The sequence below is a fragment of the Myotis nattereri genome (assembly GCF_964212035.1).
Source record: "Myotis nattereri genome assembly, chromosome: X".
Taxonomy (NCBI): Eukaryota; Metazoa; Chordata; class Mammalia; order Chiroptera; family Vespertilionidae; genus Myotis; species Myotis nattereri.
The window spans coordinates 16,538,486-16,559,637 of NC_138078.1; the positions used below are offsets into that span (position 1 = coordinate 16,538,486).

At 39.8% G+C, this 21,152-nt stretch overlaps 1 protein-coding gene across 1 annotated transcript in view; it reads left to right on the forward strand.

Moving 5' to 3' along the window:
- Positions 1-21,152, forward strand: part of POLA1 (DNA polymerase alpha 1, catalytic subunit) — a 321,815-nt gene that overhangs the window by 124,311 nt on the left and 176,352 nt on the right. The window contains exon 32 of the mRNA XM_081115420.1: positions 6,698-6,872. Coding sequence (XP_080971546.1) covers positions 6,698-6,872 — 175 coding nt within the window. The remainder of the gene's footprint in view (positions 1-6,697; positions 6,873-21,152) is intronic.

Genomic DNA, 21,152 nt, shown 5'->3' on the forward strand with positions numbered 1-21,152 from the left:
ATGATTATATGGAGAAAGGTGAGATGTCCTAAAAATATACCTTATCGAGAAAACACAAATTTACCAGTTTCCAGGTTTTTTTTCCTTTCTTTTGAGTGGAGGGGGCCTAGAACCCACCTTCTTTCCTTCTCCCTGTTCCACAAGGCAACTCTGAGGAACCTTTAGGCCAGCCGTGGGCAAACTACGGCCCGCGGGCCGGATCCGGCCTGTTTGAAATGAATAAAACTATTGAAATAAAAGACCGTACCCTTTTATGTAATGATGTTTACTTTGAATTTATATGAGTTCACACAAACACTCCATCCATGCTTTTGTTCCGGCCCTCCGGTCCAGTTTAAGAACCCATTGTGGCCCTCGAGTCAAAAAGTTTGCCCACCCCTGCTCTAGGCCTTACAGAGCACAGCTTGGCACCACTGACTGGTTTCATTTGAGAGTAGCATGCCTCTAACAATTAGGGATGGGGAGAGAGGGTAGGACAGAAGAACAGTTCTTTTCTTTGAAAACACTTCAGTTGGGACAAAGGAGAGGTCTCGGTCTCATTCCTTCTCTCTGTAAAAAAAAAAAAAAAAAAGCCAGTCATAGCCTTTATCCAGATTCTTTAAAATGATTCTGATCTGGCCTGTCTACCAAAAGGCATAATTCATTTGAATAAGACTGCTGCTTTTAAATTAATTATTGCATTGTGTTGTTACAGTAAGAAGTTTAGATAAGCCTTAAACTTCATTGCAATAGCATTGATCTTTGTTGAACTACACTCAATGTGCTTTTAAATCATAGAGTCTTTTCAAAATTTAAAAGTCATTTGCTAATATCTGCTCAGTACTGTAGATGATGTACATAACACATGATTTAACTACATGGACAGGAATCGGCACTTGACTCTGTCTCCCTCCTAGGGTTACCCTTGATTAAGAACTGTTACAGAAAACCAATTCCTGCAGGAAAATATTTCCATAAATGTCTGACTCGCTCAAGCCCTTAATGTGCTTTGCATATTGCCTCTGACAAATCTCATGTCAAAAAAACAATTTTCATATTATGCAAGTAAAGATTTTGGTAAATAGGCCAGTTTTTTTATTATTGTCTTCACATACATGGAAAAGCTCTTAGATTATTAATGAGAGGAGCAATATGGCAGCATATAACTTTAAATAGCATCTAATAATGAAATCCAGCCACAGTTACGTTTTGGCTAAAAGTAGAATGGAGATGTATGGTGGTATGACTGATGTACTAGTATTTAAAAGTCAGAGTTTTATTTTTTGATATCTAAATAGTAGGTCTTGCTCGGCCGATATGGCTCAGTGGTTGAACACCGAACTATGAACCAAGAAGTCACTGGTTCAATTCCTAGTCAGGGCACATGCCCAGGTTCGATCCCCTATTGGGGCGTGCAGGAGGCAGCCAATAGATGATGTTTCTCTCTCATCGATGTTTCTATCTCTCTATCCCTCTTCCTTCCTCGCTCTAAAAATCAATTAAAAAATTTAGCTATTAGGTCTTATGATTTCTTCTTCTCAGGACTTATTGATACGGAAAAGCGCAAATGCTGATGCTAATATAGTACAATAAATACAATTTTCTGTCTTTTCAACATTTCCCTTATCCACTGGTACTGGACCTTAACTTGCTTGTTAAAACTACAGTTTATTTTTCTTTTTATTAACTTATTCTTCTCACTGTATCCCAAGAAATGCTCTAGGCCTTTAATTTGCCTTTGTCCCCTAGCAGTGGGACATGCCCATTTTCACCAAAGCTGCCTACCTCCTTTGCTTTTAAGCACTCAAATTATTCTTTCTGTGCTTCACAACACAAACATATTTTTAGACTATGTTTTTGAAAATGTATGATCATACATTTTAAGAGAATTGTTTATTGCTCTAAGCAGAAGTGCCCTCCAAGTATAGCCTCTCTCTTAAACAGGTTCTCTTTTGTTTAAAATTTACATTTAGAATACAGTGTTCTACTGATAACTTACTCAGACTATAATTTTAGATGAGTTTAGGGTAATGTTTTTGGTATCTAATTTGTATTGTAGTATGTGGTCTTATAAAACCTAGATGAATTATTTGCTGATATCTTAACCCTTTGTGGTCGTATTATATTTGGACATGGGTGTCGTACTGGTCGGAATTAATTTCCATTGAAAGAGCAGTGATACATAACATGCAAGATTATGAAGGATAAACAAGATTTATTAAAATTTTTGGAACTACGTCACTACTAGTAGAATCACTACAAACGTTATCACTTTCTACATCAGAGTCAGTATTCAAGGTGCCAAAATAAAACTCTTCATCATTACTTTCAGATTCGCAGTACACTTCTTTCGGTAACTTTCTTTTTGCCATTTTGGAGTATTATTTTGAAACTCGAGGCCCGGTGCACAAAAATTTGTGTACTCGGGGGGGAGGGGTGTCCCTCAGCCCGGCCTATGCCCTCTCGCAGTCTGGGACCCCTCGGGAGATAACGACCTGCTGGCTTAGGCCTGCTCCCTGGTGGCAGAGGGCAGGCCCAATCCCTAGGTGCAGCCCCTGGTCTTGCTCAGAGCAGGGCCAATTGGGGAGTTGGGGCGCCGCCCCCTGTCATGCACAGAGCAGGGCAGATCAGGGGGTTAGGGCACTGCCCCCTGTCACGCTGATCCCGGTGCCGGGAGGCCTCGCAGCTCCGCTGATCCCAGTGCTGGGAGGCATATTACCCTTTTACTATATAGAATAGAGGCCTGGTGCATGGGTGGGGGCCGGCTGGTTTGCCCTGAAGGGTGTCCTGGATCAGGGTGGGGGTCCCCACTGGGGTGCCTGGCCAGCCTGGGTGAGGGGATGATGGCTGTTTGCAGCTGGTCACACACCCTTCAGGGTAGGGGTCCCCACTGGGGTGCCTGGCTAGTCTGGGTGAGGGGCTGAGGGCTGTTTTCAGGCTGGGGGTGACTGAAGCTCCCAACTGCTCCTTTTTTCCTTTTTTTTTTTTTTTATTCTGGGCCAGCTTTAGCTTGAGGCTTGGCTCCAGCTCTGAGGCCTCAGCTGCTGAAAGTAGGTTTCTGGCCTTTGCTTACAATGCTGCGAATCTGCTGGCTGAAGTCCAGCGGTATTCGTTACAATGTTTCTTAAACTGCTGGCTCAGAGGCCTGCAGCCGCAGGCGGGGAACGTTGGTTTCCTCCGTCACCGAGGCAACCAAGCCTCATGTTAGTGTCAAGCTGCCTGGCTGCCGGCCGTCATCTTGGCTGACAGTTAATTTGCATATCTCGCTGATTAGCCAATGAAAAGGGTAGTGGTTGTACGCCAATTACCATGTTTCTCTTTTATTAGTGTAGATATCTTAACAAGCAAGAATGCCTAATTACAGTTAAACGTAATGTGTAAAGCTTTATTTGAAATTCTGCGAAGTATCTCCGAAGCTTGTCGATTTCTTCACTCTCAAAAGGCGACTGACTCGCCACGGTGTTTTACATGGCGAGTGTGGAACGACCGCGTTTGTTTATATTGAGTTTTGATATCTCCAATTTGTCGGGGCAATGTTTTGGTTCGTGACAAGGTCGCTTAGACACTTAAGAGCTTTCAGAGAAATTATGAACTGATACATGAATGAATAGAGTTAAGATTCGTACGGTTCCTTGCTGTGGTGGCTGAGAGCAGACGTATGACTGGAACGGTAAAAAAGCTTTGGTGGCTGAGAGTAGACAAACAACCGTAAAGGGTTAAATTGGCTTTCACTTATTGCTTAAGTTTTAAATGCTTAATTATTTAACTTCCAGTCGACATCATTTCCATAAGGCATGACTTTAACACTTTTAGGGGCCCACTTGACATCTGTTTAAAATTTTTTTCCATTGCTTTTTTACTTAAGATGACTACATAGTTTTGAATGAATTGACTGTACTACCCAGTTGTCTCTGTGAAGCATGTACTTTGTGAAGTTCACAAATGACTACATGGGCACTTCAAGCAAGACCAACATTATTCCTTAATCTGATTTTAAAGGTATATGCTGTATGTTATTGCATATACCATGGGGGTCTTGCTAGGTTTGAGAAGTAGGTCTTATGTCACAGCCTAAATGTTTTTCTAATACAACACAGCAAAACCTGTCATCCATTCTTTTGCATTTAATTATGTTTAAGCTCAGATTTTTAAAATACAGTAAGAAATGTGTTTGGGTCACTGTTAAAACTAATTTTTTATGTGACTATTTAAAATAAAACCTTTTTCAACTGAGAATATGCTTGGACATTTTCAACTGCTGATGAGAACATCTTCTAATGGTATTTTGGAAAGTAACTCAAGTGCCATTTTTTTTAATACTCACAAGGATATTTTTTCATTTATTTTTAGAGAGTGGAAGGGAGAGGGAGAGACAGAGAGAAAAACATAGATGTGAGAGAGATACATTGATTGGTTGCCTCCTACATGTGCCCTGACCAGGGCCAGTGATGGAGACTGCAACTGAGGTATGTACCCTTGACTGGAATCGAACCCGGGAGTATTCAGTCTATGGGCTAATGCTCTAACTATTGAGCAACCCAGCTAAGGCTCAAGTGCCATTTTAAAAAAAATACATTTGTATTTATTTCTGAGAGGAAGGGAGAGGGAGAGAGAGAAACATCAATAATGAGAGAGAATCATTGATCGGCTGCCTCCTGCACACCCCCACTAGGGATCAAATCTGCAACCCCTGACCTCCTGGTTCATATGTCGACGCTCAACCACTGAGACACACCAGCCGGGCTCAGGTGCCATTTTTTTTAACTTGCCTCTACAAATCTGATTTTAATTCACCACTAAAAATTAGTAAGCTCAACACTATAATCCTAAGACAGACCGTATTTTTTTAAAAAAACTACAATTTTATAAATTGATCAGATTTCATGTGTTTATTAAAAGACAATCTGAATATAGTTGTACTGCATAAAGAAACTGCCCAGGCATTTTTCATACTCATTTTGTCATTGACTGTCATTTTTAAAAATACATATATTTTATTGATTTTTTACAGAGAGGAGGAAGGGTGAGGGATAGAGAGTTAGAAACATCGATGAGAGAGAAACATCGATCAGCTGCCTCCTGCACACTCCCCACTGGGTATGTGCCTGAAACCAAGGTACATGCCCTTGACCAGAATCGAACCCGGGACCCCTGAGTCTGCAGGCCGATGCTCTATCCACTGAGCCAAACCAATTAGGGCCATTGACTGTCATCTTACTCATCTAACAATTCAAACTTCTAAAAGGACAACAATTAAAGTTGACTAATTTTTTACTGTTACAAACTCCTAAAAATAATTATAAGCAAGTCTTTTAATCTGAGGTTTGCTCCCTTTCCAGATATTTCATTATATCTTAGAATAGGTAGAACCTAGTTGATAAATATCCCAGTTTGTTTCCATCAGGAGCCCAGCCAGAGAAAGAGACCCCCACTTCCAGTTTCTGGTAAAGACAGTTGCGTGGAATGTTGCTTTTGCTTTGGGCTGGGCTCTGAGCTGAGAAGGGACTGATTGTAGCAGGAATAAAAGAATAGGATTCACATTATAATCAGTTTTGCAGAGCAGCTGAGCACTGTGAATAGTTATAATTTACTAGTGTGAATATTAAATTCTGTTGTTGCAGACAAGAGGAAGAGTGGAGTGAGTTCTTGGATGTTGGTCCAGTAAAGTGATGGACTTTTTGATTCACAGATGATGGTGACATCACCACAGGACTGTATATGAGCCAATTATATAGAATTTCACAACTTCTCTTTTTATAGAGTAAAGAGAAACTCCTTAAAAGGCTCTCTGACCATCATCCTTGCCTTGAGGAAGAACCATATAAACAGTGCAAAATGGCATGCCCTTTATTCCAGTGGCCAAATAATTTGCTTTAGGCAAATTCCACCAGATACCTCATTAATTTTATTCTTATCTGTTATATCTTGACATAGGTGATGACTCTGTGGGTTTCATTACCATCTTTTCCCCTTGCTTATTTGATTCTCAATGATATATGCAGTTCTTGTGGACAGTATTACTCCCAGGGCCTTTAAGATGATACCATGACTAGAATGCCTGCTTGAAGGGGTTGCATTAACATAATAAAGGACCACACATGTTTTTTGTCATCACTCCTAAAAGGCCCTCTAACTAGACTAATTGTTAGCAAGTCTTCTCAATGTGTTTCTGTGATGTGGCAGTTGGAATTATTTAATCTAGGCGTTCCATTTTGTTGGTTTCATGTTTCAACAAAAAATAGAACACAACACATGCTGGATTTACATTCTTGGGCAGTGGGCGAGATGTTCTCCTTCATCTTCCTACTCTGAGATGCTTATGAAATGTTCACCAATAGGTTAGAAGAACTTCTTGATGTCCTGGGTGGTGTGATTCAGTGGGTTGCACGTTGTCCCATGCACCAAGGAGTTGCCAATTCCATTCCCTGTCAGGGCACATGCCTGAGTTTCAGGCTCCATCCCTGGTAGGGGGGCGTTCAGTAGGCAACCAATCGATGTTTCTCTCATTGATGTATTTTTCTCATTGATTTTTTTTCTCTCTCCCTCTCCCTTCTTCTCTCTCTGAAAATCAATAAAGAAATATTTTTTTTTAAAAAAAGGACTTCTTGGTGTTTGTAATTAAATACACAAAATTTGAATTCTTGTTCCTCTTTTGACCAAGCAAGTGTGTGTGGGGTTGAATTTCTTATAACTTTCCTTATACTGTGTCCTCTTACAGGATGGGTCAAACCTCAGTGCGAGTCAGAGGGCCTATGCACCTGAGCAGCTGCAGAAACAAGACAATTTAACCATTGACACCCAATACTACCTGGCCCAGCAGATCCACCCAGTTGTGGCTCGGATCTGTGAGCCGATAGACGGAATTGATGCTGTCCTCATAGCAACATGGCTAGGTAAGTACCCCGAGTTCACATAGCCCAGCTGTGGGCAAACTACGGCCCGCAGGCCGGATCCGGCCCGTTTGAAATGAATAAAACTAAAAAAAAAAAAAAAGATCATACCCTTTTATGTAATGATGCTTACTTTGAATTTATATGAGTTCACACAAACACTCCATCCATGCTTTTGTTCCGGCCCTCCGGTCCAGTTTAAGAACCCATTGTGGCCCTCGAGTCAAAAAGTTTGCCCACCCCTGACATAGCCCCTCACCCAGCAGTAGCAACACTCTCCGCCCTCCCTCCTTCAACTGTTGTGTGCCTTTTTATAGGCCCAGTGCTGAGTCAAGCACTTCTTTGTTTAAAATTGGGCATTTATTCTTGTGGTGGTTTGGTTAATGTCTGTCCCTGCTCATAGACTACGAACTCCACATAGTAACCACATGCCTGCTCCATAGTTGGCACTCAGTAAATGCTGATGGGAGAGAGAAGGCAATAGAAAGGATGGAGAAGATTTTGGGCACCATTATAAGTCTCTGAGTTAATACTGTTGTAGCTTTTATTAGTGAACTTAAATTACTATGGAGATTGATGGTATCTTGATTGATTGTCTCTAAAGGTGATGCATGGGAGATGCTGCACATAGCCCAGGAGCAGAGGGAGTGCTTAGTGAGTGCTGTTAGCAGCCACATCCCACCCTCCCGCCAGGCTCCTGCATAAATATATCAGACTCTTCCAGTCCTTGAGATTTGCACATAGTTAGTGCTCAGTGTGCATTGTAGACTGAGATTAGGCAGATGAATTATCAAGTCACATATTCTCCATCCTGCTCCTGCTGAGTATGTGTCTGAGCTCTTCCCGCAAGTCCCGTTTCCACTATCCCATCAGTATCTGCTCTGGAAGTGGAAGCTCATTTTTGACATTTGCCTAAGCAAAACATAATTAGGAAGATAAAAATTCTGCTACCCGAATCATCATATAATGTATTCTCAAAGTTGAGTTGTATTTGATGATATTTATAAATCCTCAGCTGGGAGGTGGGAGCATGAGTGCACAATATTTTTTAGCTTCTTTTTTTTCTTGCCTCTGTGTTCAGTGCTTACTCTACCGGATGCTGTGATAAGTACTTTGCATATATTTCGCATTTAATTTTTGCAACAGCCTCATGTGCCTACATTGTATTTGTTCCATTTTACAGAGAAGGAAGCCGAAGCTTAGAGGAGTAAGTAGCTTGGTCTTGTCACATAGCTGGCAGTGACTGAATTGGGACCCAGCTCTGTATGACTCCAAAGCTTGTACTCTTAACCATTTGTGCTAAATTGTACTGCCCCCTCTTAGCTCTGAGAGGTGATGACATATATTTCAACCAGGAGTGGGATAGCATGGATGTGACAGCTCAGGAGCTTTATCTTCTCCCTCCTCTCCCCACTGCAAGCCCCACCCCTCCCCACTGGAAACCCCTGAGCAAAACCATTATTTTGTTTAGAGTACATCTCCCAGCTTTCCCATTTGTAAGATCAAGAACCTGATCTAAATGCTAACCATTACCCTTTCCTTTTTTGGTTTTGGATTTTCTAGGGCTGAGGAGGGGTAAATGGAACAAGCCCTGCCCCATGAGTGATACTTACCAGATAAGTGTGGAGGCTTGTATTGAAGCAAAAGAGCTGTAGAATAAAGAGTGGTGGGGCCTGCCCAGAGGATAGCCTGTTGCCAGCTGAGCTTAAGAGCAAGTGGGGACCAGACTGATTTTGTTGGTTCTGGGGTCTTATTTAAGATCTTTGTTTGTTTTGTTAATTCTCACCTGAGTATATTTTTTCCATTGGTTTTTAGGGCGAGTGGAAGGGAGGGAGACAGGGGGGAAAGAGAGAAAGAGAAACATCTGTGTGAGAGCGACACATCCTTTGGTTGCCTCCTGCACGTGCCCCAACTGGGGCCAGATATCAAACCTGCAACCCAGGTGACATGCCCTTGACCGGGAATCAACCTGAGACTTTTCTGTGCATGGTCTGAAGCTCTGACATTGAGCCATGCCTGCCAGGGCTAAAGATGGATTTTATATAAATTAAGCAGTAGGCAGAGCTTGACTTGCTTAAAGCCAGACTTTATCCTAATTACTGGTCATAGGCTGCCTTATGAATCCAGTTTTCACAAATGATTCCGATAGTCCTGGTAGGTCCCATCTTCAGAGGTTTCATGTTATTACTGACAGATCTCAGTCTATGGAGGGAACCCTCCATGCTTGTGCATAGTCCATGGTCCTGCCATGCCCCAGTCTCTCCTATCTCATCACCTGCAAGTTCTCAGTGCAGCCCTGACTGTATGGACACTATTCTGGGCAGCTCCTTCTTGGTGCCAGGTCGCCAATTAGAGGTGCCAGAAGGGCCTGTGTCCTTAGCCCTAAGGAATTGATGCTGCCCCCCCCCCCTTATCTTTTTCTCATTTTTATCTTCTGCCACTTGATAGCAGTTTTTATATTGAGGGTGAATGAGGTTGTCATTATTTTGCAGTCCCCTTCCTCTCCTGCTCATCCTCTTCTCCCACCGCCATCACCAGCGGTATCCATATCTCTATCTACTGGAGCAATAAATCTCATAGTCCTTTATCTCTCCCCGTCTCCTCATAGGAGGTACCACATTAATGGAGTTCAGGACAGTATGTGCCAGGCACTATGAAGATCTGTAAAAAGCACTGCAGCTCGCCAGGCATATATTGCATGCATTTGCACCCTGCCCTATTCAGGAGCTGCACTTTGATCTGCATCCTTTATTCCTCTACCCCAAGTGAAAAATTAGGGTGGCTGTCCTTCATTAGGGGATTTGAGGCCCCTGTTATCAGTTCTCACTTAGCCTGTGGTTTTAGAGAGGAGGAGGGTGGAGATGGGGAAGTGGTGGTAAAGTAAGGGGAGTGTTAGGGGGTGCGTAGTTTCTAAGAGGTGCAAGCTGTAGGCATAAAATTACTATAATTTGTTTTTAAAATTCTAAATCTGTTTTCTTTATGTAAAAAAACTGCAGTTAGTGAACTGACACTGTTAAATAAGTTGAAGTGTAAAAATGTATACATAGAATACAAGCCCTCCAACTGCCTAATCACAGACATAAAATAATTCTCTTGCTTTTAATGTAGTTTTTATCTTTGATTAATGAAATGTATTATAGTGTTGAAACTTTACTGAAGTTTGATACTTTGTCCTTTTAGTTGGTACAAAGAAATCAAGAATAATGGCATAATTTCATTTAGGAAAATTATTAAGTTCATGATTTTTTATTTTTAAGATTCTTTTGTGGAGAGCAACTATATTTTTCAACTACCTTTTCCTTTTTCTATTGCTTTTATACTGCTTTCCTTGAAATGAAAGGCAAGCATCAAGTGTTGGTTTTATCCCGTGGATTCCCTTTGGAAATTCTCTATTTCTCCCCATCAAGATACCTCCTGAAGTCTGTCTGGTGGCATGTTGCATGGCCAGGTGTTCTGTACAGGAAGGACATTTTAGTGAAAAGGAGAGAGGGTAGTCTATTAAATGAGTGAATGAATAAGTCTGTTGAATTGAAAGAGAATGATTTATTCTCTCTAATAACTAATGGTCCTTATTATCCCACAGTAAAATGTGTATCATTTTTCTGAAATCCATGCAAGATTATTGCTATTGGGCTTAAATAAAGCAAAATTTTACTCTTTTCCATCTGTGAATAGAAAAAAATATAGTATTACGCTTTTATACAATAGCCCTTTGGGAAACATGGCCACTAAAACTTGGAACTCTTAGCTTTTGTTCTCCAGACTGTAGGTTTTTCTCTCTCTTGTTCTAATGAAAGCTCTTTATATTCTGTGGATGAAATATTCACAGTATGTGCCAACATCCATATAGTCTTCTGTACCTGGCAAAACAAGCCAGTGATGAGAGTAGTCTTAAAGTTCATTCTTGCCCAGCTGGTGTCACTCAGTGGTTGAGCATAAACCTGTGAGCCAGGAGATCACGGTTTCATTACCCATCAGGGCACACGCCCAGGTTGTGAGCTCAATCCCCAGTAATGGATGTGCAGGAGGCAGCCAATCAATGATTCTCTCTCATCGATGTGTTTTTTGTTTTTTTAAAATATACTTTTATTTATTTGAGAGAGGAAGAGAGAAATTTAAACATCAGTGATGAGAGAAAATCATTGATTGGCTGCCTCCTGCATGCCCCACACTGGGGATGGAGCCCACAACCCAGGTATGCAACTTGACCGGGAATCAAACCGTGACCTCCTGGTTCATAGGTTGATGCTCAACCACTGAGCCAAACCAGCTGGGCCTTTGATGTTTCTATCTCTCTTCTTTTCTGAAATCTATAAATATATATATATATATACTAGTAGCCTGATGCATGGATTCATGCACACTGAAAGGAAATTAATTAGAAGGAATATTTTAATATAACTATTCACCCTTTAGAAGTGTCAGAGATGAAAGAAAATTAGTAAAATGTATATGAAAATAATATATAAATTGATTAATAAATAAACAAAAAGAAAAAAGGAAACAAATGTACTACTCTTTGTAATATTTTAAGCAATTAAAAAAATATATAAAATGAATAAATAAACAATAACAACAAAGTTATAAAAACAACAAAAACATGATATGAAAACAACATTGATAAAAACAATGACTGATAAATTGATTAAACTTATTCTAATACCTCCCTGTATACCACATTAAGAGTAAAAACTCAGAGTGCTTGACTAATTTCCCTTGTGATGAAGTATTTACAACTTTAACATCACACGCTCTTTGAACTCAAGAGAAAGCAATATATAACTGACCATGTCCGAAAACGGGTTCAGGTAGGAATATTCCTACTCTATCTAGAGTTTGTCCTTGTGATTTATTAATAGTCATCGCAAATGCTGGCATCATGGGAAACTGTTTTCAAATTAATTTAAATGGGAGGCCAGTGTCAAACGGGGACAAATATCACGTATGTGTGGGTCAATGTTTATTTTTAAATTGCCAGTGCCTGTCATATGAACCGGCTGGTCGGACATACGTACGGTTGGTCACTTAGCCTTTTATATATACAGATAGATTTTAAAAGTTCATTCTTGAATTTCACCTTTTAATAAATTTATACAGTCAAACCTTGGTTCTCAAATGTCTCCCGTCTCGAACAATTTGGTTCTCAACCAAGTTGTTCACAGAAAAAATGTCTTGGTTGTTGAACCAAAATTGTGGTTTTCGTCCTGACAACCCTTTCATGCTGATACCTCAGCTCCTCTCAGGCAACAAACAATGGAGAGAATGCTTTCGTTGCTGGCAAAATCAAGGATTAGCACAGTTTTAAAACATAAAGAGGTCATCAAGAGTGCTAATGTTGCTAAGGGTGTAAAAGAAACAAGGTTCACAGGCAATTGAACAGGTAGACAAACTATGTTGATTAGTTAGCCAATAGCAGATTTCAGAGGTAGTGATACATGAACAAGCAAAGATGCTGCATATTGACCTGAAAGATGCTAGTTTGATAAATTTAAGAAAAGTGTTCATAGATTAAACAGTACATTAGGCATGCACTATATATAAGAAAAATGAAAACAGAATTATTTGTGGGACTGGAAGGAATTAATTCAATTTACATTATTTCTAAGGGGAAAAATGATTTGGTTTTCAAGCAAATCGCTTCTCAAACAGCCTTCTGGAACGAATTAAGTTTGAGAACCAAGGTTCCACTGTATTTCATCTATAATGGCACTTAGAATTATACTAGAGACTCATGTACTGGTGGGGTCCCTCGGCCTGGCCTGCAGAAATAGGGTCGAAACCAGCTCTCTGACATCCCCCAAGGGGTCCTGGATTGCGAGAGAATACAGGCTAGGCCAAGGGACCCCACTGGTGCACAACTGGGGCCAGGGAGGGACCACGGGGAGGGCTCCAGGGTGCTTCCAGCCCGTTTTGCCCAATCCTGATTGGGGCCTATTGGGGCAGCCGGTGGGGGGGGGGGTAGGGACCCGTGTGAGGGCTCCAGGGCATGTCCGGCCCATCTCGTCCAGTCCCAATCGGCTGGACCCCAGCAGCAAGCTAACCTACCGGTCAGAGTGTCTGCCCCCTGGTGGTCAGTGCACATTATAGTGACTGGTTGGACACTTAGCATATTAGGCTTTTTAAAAAAATATATATTTCTTTATTGATTTCAGAGAGGAAGGGAGAGGGAAAGAGAGATAGAAAGATCAATGATGAGAGAGAATCATTGATCGGCTGCCTCCTGCACACCCCCTACTGGGGATCGAGCCCACAACCCAGACATGTGCCCTTGGCCAGAATTGAATCTAGGACCCTTCAGTCTGCAGGCTGACGCTCTATCCACTAAGCCAAACCAGCTAGGGCACATATTAGGCTTTTATTTTATAGGATAATGTCTTTCCTCCAATGAGCAATGACTTGTACAATAGCTATCAAGTACATCTCTTCATGGTCAGTGATAAAATTTCAGGCATTTATCTATCTGGGCAGTTTTCTCATTGGTCCTGAGAAATTATTAATGTTTGAGGAATATGAGAAATTAAAATTTAATTTAGTCTCTGAAGTAGTGCTTAAAACAAGACAGTGCACACTTAACCCAATGTGTTCCTGGTTTAATTTAGAAAGTAAAAATTCTCTTATTAAAAAAATGGCTATATCACTCACAGTGTAGAAGGTAGTTTATTATCTCAATAGTTGGGATCCAGTAACATCTTCTAAGAAATAAGTGCAACAGTGGGCCAGGTGGTGTTTGGATACCTTTGTCAGGCTCGGAGAGATATACCTACAAAAGATAGGAAGGGCCATGAAGTATAGGTTTTTGGGCATAGGATGATGACACCAGCAGGTGTCTCAGGTATTACTGTATCTATCAAGACTTTTGTCTTTTTTCATGATTAAGCTCTTAGAATAATACCGATACTTGACCATCATTTTCAAACATTAAACATTTTCTATAAAATAATGGTAAAATTTTAAAAGTAAGATCATACCAAAAGCAAAGTAGAATAGTAAGTCTAGTCAGCTGATAAGAACCACCTCTTTCAGAATGGAGTGCCATTCCAAGTGCATTATCAAATGGCTCATGTTCTAGGCCTACTTTTTCATTCATTGCATGGATTGATGTTGAATACTTGCTGTGCTCAATTAATGGGTCCTGTGGGGGATACAAAGTTGAGTCAGCCATGGCTCCTTTACTCAAATTAGAGCCCTGTGGATTCATTATTTTGGGGAAGTCTAGTTGGTAACAGTACTAGTACATGCCTCAAAAGAGGTAAAATAAAGGATTTTTGATGTTCAAGGGAAGCAAAGACCACTTCTAGCCCCACTGGGAAGAGTGTATAGAAGTGGAAGCATTTGAGGCATTGTGGGAATGCGCTGTGGAGGGGCCAGTGTGGAGTTGGGAATGGTTGTCTACCCCACCTCGCACCAATTTTTCCAGCCCATTGATGCAGTGTCAGGGGTCCCGACCTCATTCACAAGGTAGCCCATGCCATTGCAGCCACTCCCTATAACACATTAGGGAATTCACAGAGAACCTCAGGTATCAGCTGCAAAGCTTTGCACCTCAGTCCCTACAAAGCAAACCCATGATGTTGTTTCTGTCTCACTAGCCTATAATTCTGAGGGCCTGCAGTGACACTTCTCACCTAACTCAAGCAGAGACCTCTGAGAACTTAGAACCAAATTAGAGCATGTTTGGAATAATCACTTGGACTAGTAATTCCTAACTCTGGCTTTGTAATACTTGGAGTTTTCAAAGGAAAATGAGAATTTCTTGAATTATTTAAATTAGATCAATTTTTTAAAAAAATTTAACTTTATTGAGGAATAATTGACAAATATAATTGTACAAACTTAAAGTGTACAACATGATGATTTGATATACATATACATTGTATAACAATTATCAATATACACATCCATCAGCTTACATACTTAACTCTTTTTTTGTGGTGAGAATGCTTGAGATCTAATCTCAGCATTAAGTATACACTGCCATATTATTAACTACTAGAGGCCCAGTGCACGAAATTCATGCACGGGTAGGGTCCCTAGGCCTGGCCAGCGATCAGGGTTGATCTGTGGGGCCACCAGTGGGGTGATCGGGGCCCCCGCTCGCACCTGCCTTGTCTGGCCTGGCACCACCGAGTCACTGGCTCTGGAACCCCCCCGCCGCCACAGGTCAGGGCCTGAAGGCTGGGGGCAGCTCCTGTGTTGAGCATCTGCCCCCTGGTGGTCAGTGTGCGTCATAGTGACCAATGGTTCCACAGGGCATTCCACTGTTTGGTTGACTTGCATATTAGGGTTTTATTATATAGGATAGACCATTTTTTAAAAGATTCATCGTACACCAAAATGACACCAGGATTTTGTAGCCAATGAAAAATGGGTAAGATAGAATAAATGTAAATGGTTTAATACAGGATTGTACACAGATATTTAAATGATATTAAATATATATGTATAAATAAGACATGAAAGGGTGAAGGTGGTGAATTATAGGTTCCTTGTTGAAAAAAAGGTTACTATTTTATTAATAAAAATAAGGTAGTTTTTACAATATCTGAAGGAAGAAAAACAGTTTAACACTTACTGACTCCTAAAAGGTGGGTGTTAGGGATCTCCTGCCTGACTGTTTCCCCACCATATCTGCCTGCATCGCTGGAGAGCAGAGGGCTTTCTTGTTAGAGAAGCAATTTTTTTGTTTATTTTTTTCCAAATATTTTTTTTCAACATAAAGTTACTTTTATCAGATTTAAAAAGAGGAAAGAAGACATTTCTAAAATTTTTTCCTGCCTAGAGGTACACGTCTTACCAAGTTAAAATTCACATTCAGAGCTGTCATCAAGGGCATTAAAAACAATCAAGCGAGGTCATAAAAGTACTACACATCAGGATTTCTTTTCTTTTTGTTTTTTTATAATTGAATATTGGGGTGACATTGGTTAATAAAATTATATAGGTTTCAGGGGTACAGCTCTATAATACATCATCTGTATATTGTATTGTGTGTTCCCCACCCCAAGTCAAGTCTCCTTCCATCACCATTTAGTATTTTTTTTCTGCCAAGATTTTGGGAGTTATTTTGTACAGGATAATAAAAATTTTCCATTTGTCTTATGGAGGCAGTTTCGGTTGTTTGTCACTTTATAGTCAGTTGTTTAGGTCAGAGGTCCAGTATTTTAAATAGTTTTTATTATGGAAAATTCTAAACATATACAATAGTAGAGAGAATTTCATCAGAAGCCCCCATGTGCTCAACACCCAGCTTCAGCAGCAGTCTGCAACTGTGGTTGATCTTATTCTGCTTCTCCACCTCTTCTGATTATTTTGAAGTGAATCCTAGAGCAGCGGTTCTCAACCTGTGGGTCGCGACCCCTTTGGCAGTCAAACAACCCTTTCACAGGAGTTGCCTAAGACCATCCTGCATATTAGATATTTACATTACGATTCATAACAGTAGCAACATTACGGTTATGAAGTAGCAACGAAAATAATTTTATGGTTGGGTCACAACATGAGGAACTGTATTTAAAGGGCCAGAAGGTTGAGAACCACTGTCCTAGAGTAAATGTCATTTTATCTGTAAACTAGAGGCCTGATGCACAGATTTGTCCCTCGACCTGGCGAGGGGGCCCGGATTGCGAGAGGGCGGTTCTCAGATGACGCACCCCGGAATCGGGCTCCCTCCTCTCTGGTTCCAGGTGCATCACCCGAGAACTGCAGCTGTCAAGTCACGCAGCTTGGCAGCTCCTGCATTGAACGTCTGCCCCCTGGTGGTCAGTGCACGTTATAGCTACCGGTCAGATGGTCGCTTAGAGATATATATATATATATATATATATATATATATATATATATATATATATATATATATATAATTTTGCATTTCTAAAAGACAAGGATTTCCCTTTGCAACATAGCTACAATGCTATTACTGGGGGGAAAAACACCTTCATTTCATCAAATATCCAATAAGTGTTTATATTTTGCAGATCATACTATGAATACACTTTTTATAAAAAGCTCTTTGTTTGAATTGGAATATAGTCAGGGTCCATATGATAGTTAATCTCCTCTTTTTTTTCACCCTTCTGATGTATTTGTTAAAGAAACTGTATTCTGCTCTATAGAATTTCCCATATTCTAAAGTTTGCCGATAGTATCCTCTCCCCTGTATTCCTGTAAAGTGGTAGTTAGCTCTGCCCATACTTCGGTTCAATTTTCGTTTTTGTGAATACTACTTCTAGATAATGGTGTGTACATCTGTGAAGAGGTACATAATGTCTAGTTGGAATCTAATACATTTTATAGAAACCTCAGAGGTATATCATAAGAAATACTCAATACTCACTTTCCTCACCTTTTCCAGTGTTAATGTTCTTATATAACATGCATACAGAAAAGTACACAAAACCTAACTGAACAGTTTAATGAGTTTTCACAAACACATACCTTTGTAGTCAGCTCAAGAAACACCCCCAGGAGTCCCCGGTCTCCTAGATACTGTCCATCCCTGACCAGAAAATGACATCATGACTTATGACATCATAGATGAGCTTTTGTTATTTTTGGATGTTACACAAGTTGTGTCTATATTTTTTGTGTCAGGATGCTTTCATTCAGTATGTTTGTGAGATGGGTCCATGTGGTTATACTGCATTTCTGTGCAGTATTTTATTGTTTGAATATACACTGTGTGACTGAATGTAAAACCTGTGGGTTTTTCCCACATTTGTACAATTATGAATAGTTCTGCTGTGAGCATTCTTGCACATGACTTCTGTGGAACAATTGCATGTATTTTCTGTTGGGTATATATTTAGGAGGAGATTTCCTGAGTCATAGGGGACGTGTATGTTCAGCTTTAGTAGATACAACCAATTTTCCAAAGTGGTTCCAATGTACACCCTACCAGCAGTATGTGAGTACTCCACATTCTTAACCAGCACTTGGTGTTTTTCTCTTTTTCATCTTATGTGTTGACATAATGTTGTGGTTTTAATTTTCATTTCTTTGATGATTAATAATGTTCGGTACCTGTTCACATGCTTAATCGCCATTTGGATATCTCCTTTTGTGAGGTGCCTGTTCGTCTTTTTCTACTCTTTTGTTGGGTTGCCTTTTTCTTACTGACTTGCAATCATTTCTTATCTATTTTAAATGAGTCTTTTGGAAATAATATATCACAGACATATTCTATTTGGTGTGCTTTTTTTCCCCAAGTGTAATTTACATACCATGACATGCTACAATCTTCAGAGTGTATACATTTTATCAAGACAGAACATTTCCATCACCTAGAGAGTTCCCTTGTACCCCTTCCCAGTCAGTACAACCCCCTCCCCCGCCCCCCGCAAAGCAACCACTCATCTGATTTCTATGACCATGGGTTAGTTTTGCCTACTCTAGAATACTATATAAATTATTTCCTATGGTATATCTTTTTTGTATTCAGCTTTTCTACTTAGCATATTTTTTCAGATTCATCCATCTTTTTGCATCTATCAGTACTCATTCTTTTTCATTGCTGAGTAGTATTTTATTTATTCACTAGAGGCCCAGTGCACGAAATTCGTGCAAGAGTAGGCCTTCCTTCCCCTGGCTGCTGGCACCAGCTTCCCTCCAGCACCCAGGACCAGGCTTCCCTCACAGCCCTGGCTTCGTCCGGAAGGATGTCTGGTCTAATTAGCATATTATACTTTTATTATTATAGACTCTCACGTTGTGGGCATCTGAACAGAATTGTTACCCAATTTTTGGTTATTATTAATAAAGCTGCTAGAACATTCTTGTACAAGGTTTTTTATGGATGTAGCATTTACCTTTTAAAAATTCATTAACTACTTTTTGTTTAATCACACTAAATTTTTAGTTTGTGTATTGTTCTCTAAGTAGTCCAAATATATGAAAGCCTGAATTTGTGCAAAAGATAAATGATTTATTTCCTAAAAGAAATTTTTAGAAGAAATTTACTGTACGATTTCATTAATTAGCTTCCCTAGTAGTTTGAGTCATATTACAAACAACCTACTGGGAATATCAGGTACTCTACTCATTTGGAGTTTCATTCATATAGATTATTCCCTCTTCCTCACTTGTGTGAACATATAAAATTGGCTTTACTGTAGTTATTTACAGTTACACTAATAGGGATCTTGTCTTTTGGAGGAAGAAAATTATTTGGTCAAATGTATTAGCCTCTCTCTCAGCCCTGTTTAGGAACTTGAGTTTTGAACAGTGTAAATACTCCTTTATTGGGGGCATGTGAACATTCTAAAAACAGAAAGCTTACAGGGGTTACAAAGTACAGTGATAAGAAAAATAATTTTGTGCTAAATATCACATTGGAGGTGTGTGTGATAAGAATATGGTGATGTTAAGTAAAAAACAGCATTGCTGAACTCCTCCACCCGAATGCCTATGATGTTACTTTCTATAAATACTTTTTGAAACATGAGAGCTTTGATCCTATTGCCAAAATAATGTGAGATCCTATAAATTTTCTAATTATAAATGACAGTAGTTTAATTTTATTCTACTGCCCCTTCTGTCCCACCCCCAAGAAAAAAAATGGTGTGACTAGATCACTAGAAGTCACAGTATTGAATTACAGCACATACCATTTCTCCTTATTGTGGGGAAAACTACTGTTGCTCTTCCCCTAGAGAACTGGTGCCAAGTCCAAGCAGGCTGCTTTCTTTTATTCTGTGCCAGACCAAATGATCAAACTCACCTGTCAAAAGCGAGTCTAGTCAAAAGTGGAAGTTCTTTTTCTCAAATGGGGCATAAAGTTTATTTTTTTAAGCCAGTTATTTAGCAAAAGCTCTCAGGAGGGATCAGGAATTTGGAATTCAGTTTTGCATCTCTTGCTCAAAGGCTAACAGGATTACTTGCTGTATGATGAGCATTTTAATATTGATTATACAATACACATGTAAGTATATGCCAACTGCAATCATAAAGATTTTTGCTTTAATTTCTGACAAAAGTGTCTAATTTTGGAGAGATAGTAATTACAAATAGAGTTCTTTGCAACAGCTCTATTTTGCACATTTAAAAATTCAGAACCTACCTTTAGGTGGCAGCACCAGATACTTTTTCCGGTTGTCTCACTACAGCCTTAATGAGTTATGTATAAGCGGGGAAACTTTCAAGTCTCCCAAAACTTCAAAATAAGCTGCTTATTGCCAATTTTGTGAGGATTTAGAAAAATTATGTTGAATAAGTTGGGGGCTTGTTTAAGCCTGGATTTTGACCTTAAAGAATATTCTGACAGCAGTGATCTTTACTTTTTAACATGACATTGTATGTTTTCTTAAAAAGATTTCATTTAGCCCTCTGTGATTTGCCTGTTGAACTTATAATTGTCCTCCCAAGAAAATAATTTTATGACATTTTTGTATTCAAGTGACTTGTACAAGGATCATTATATACCTAATATTTTAAGGTAATTAGTGTCTTTTCCCTTTATATATTAAAAGGTTAACATTGACTTATGACCATGAGTGCTGGGATGAAAAAGTCCCTTCTCTTGAAAAAATCAGCTTGGGAATAAATTTGAAGTAATTAGCTAGGCCAGTTGGCTTTGTTGTTTCCAGGGGCAGATAAGTGTTGTTTGTGGAAATGGATGTTTAAAGTAGACATTTCATAAGGCCTGATTTTTAAAATAACTTTGTCCCCTTGTTGGGCTTTTCTCCATAACAAGCAAGGTAGCCTATGTCCAGCTTTGGCTTACTCAGCAGGCAGCCTGGCCCGTGCCTTTCATGCACTAAGTAGACCTGGCTGGTACTGGAGAAAGCTTTCGTTGTTCCCCTGTCACAGCCTGGCCAGTTCTGTACATGTGCAAAGCTAGGGTGGTTCCGTTCCTTGATTTTCAGATTGTAAAATATCTTGCCTTTTAGAAAATCCTTGCTTATTGTTTTTCTTTTTCCTTACTTTCTGAGTAATAGTCTGGGAAATTGATGAATAATGATGTCATCAGAAAAAAGATGAAGTTGCATCTTCATAAAGCAAGACATTATGTGAATACAGTTGGATTCATAACTAGAGTTTAAGAAATTCGCAAGTTGCCCTTCACTACAGAGACAAATTGGCATCATTCAACGGGCATGGTCTCTCTCACTCAACTCCTCTACCCCTCCCTCACATCTCACTAATTTGCTATTTCTCTTACTGGATTGCTAACTTGTAAAATAAAAATGTACAGTGAGTCTTGGGGCCAAGTGACTTATGTTACAGTAATTTGTCACACACCAAGAACAATTTTGTCAAGTTGTTTTTGAATGTGTATTTTTTTGTTCT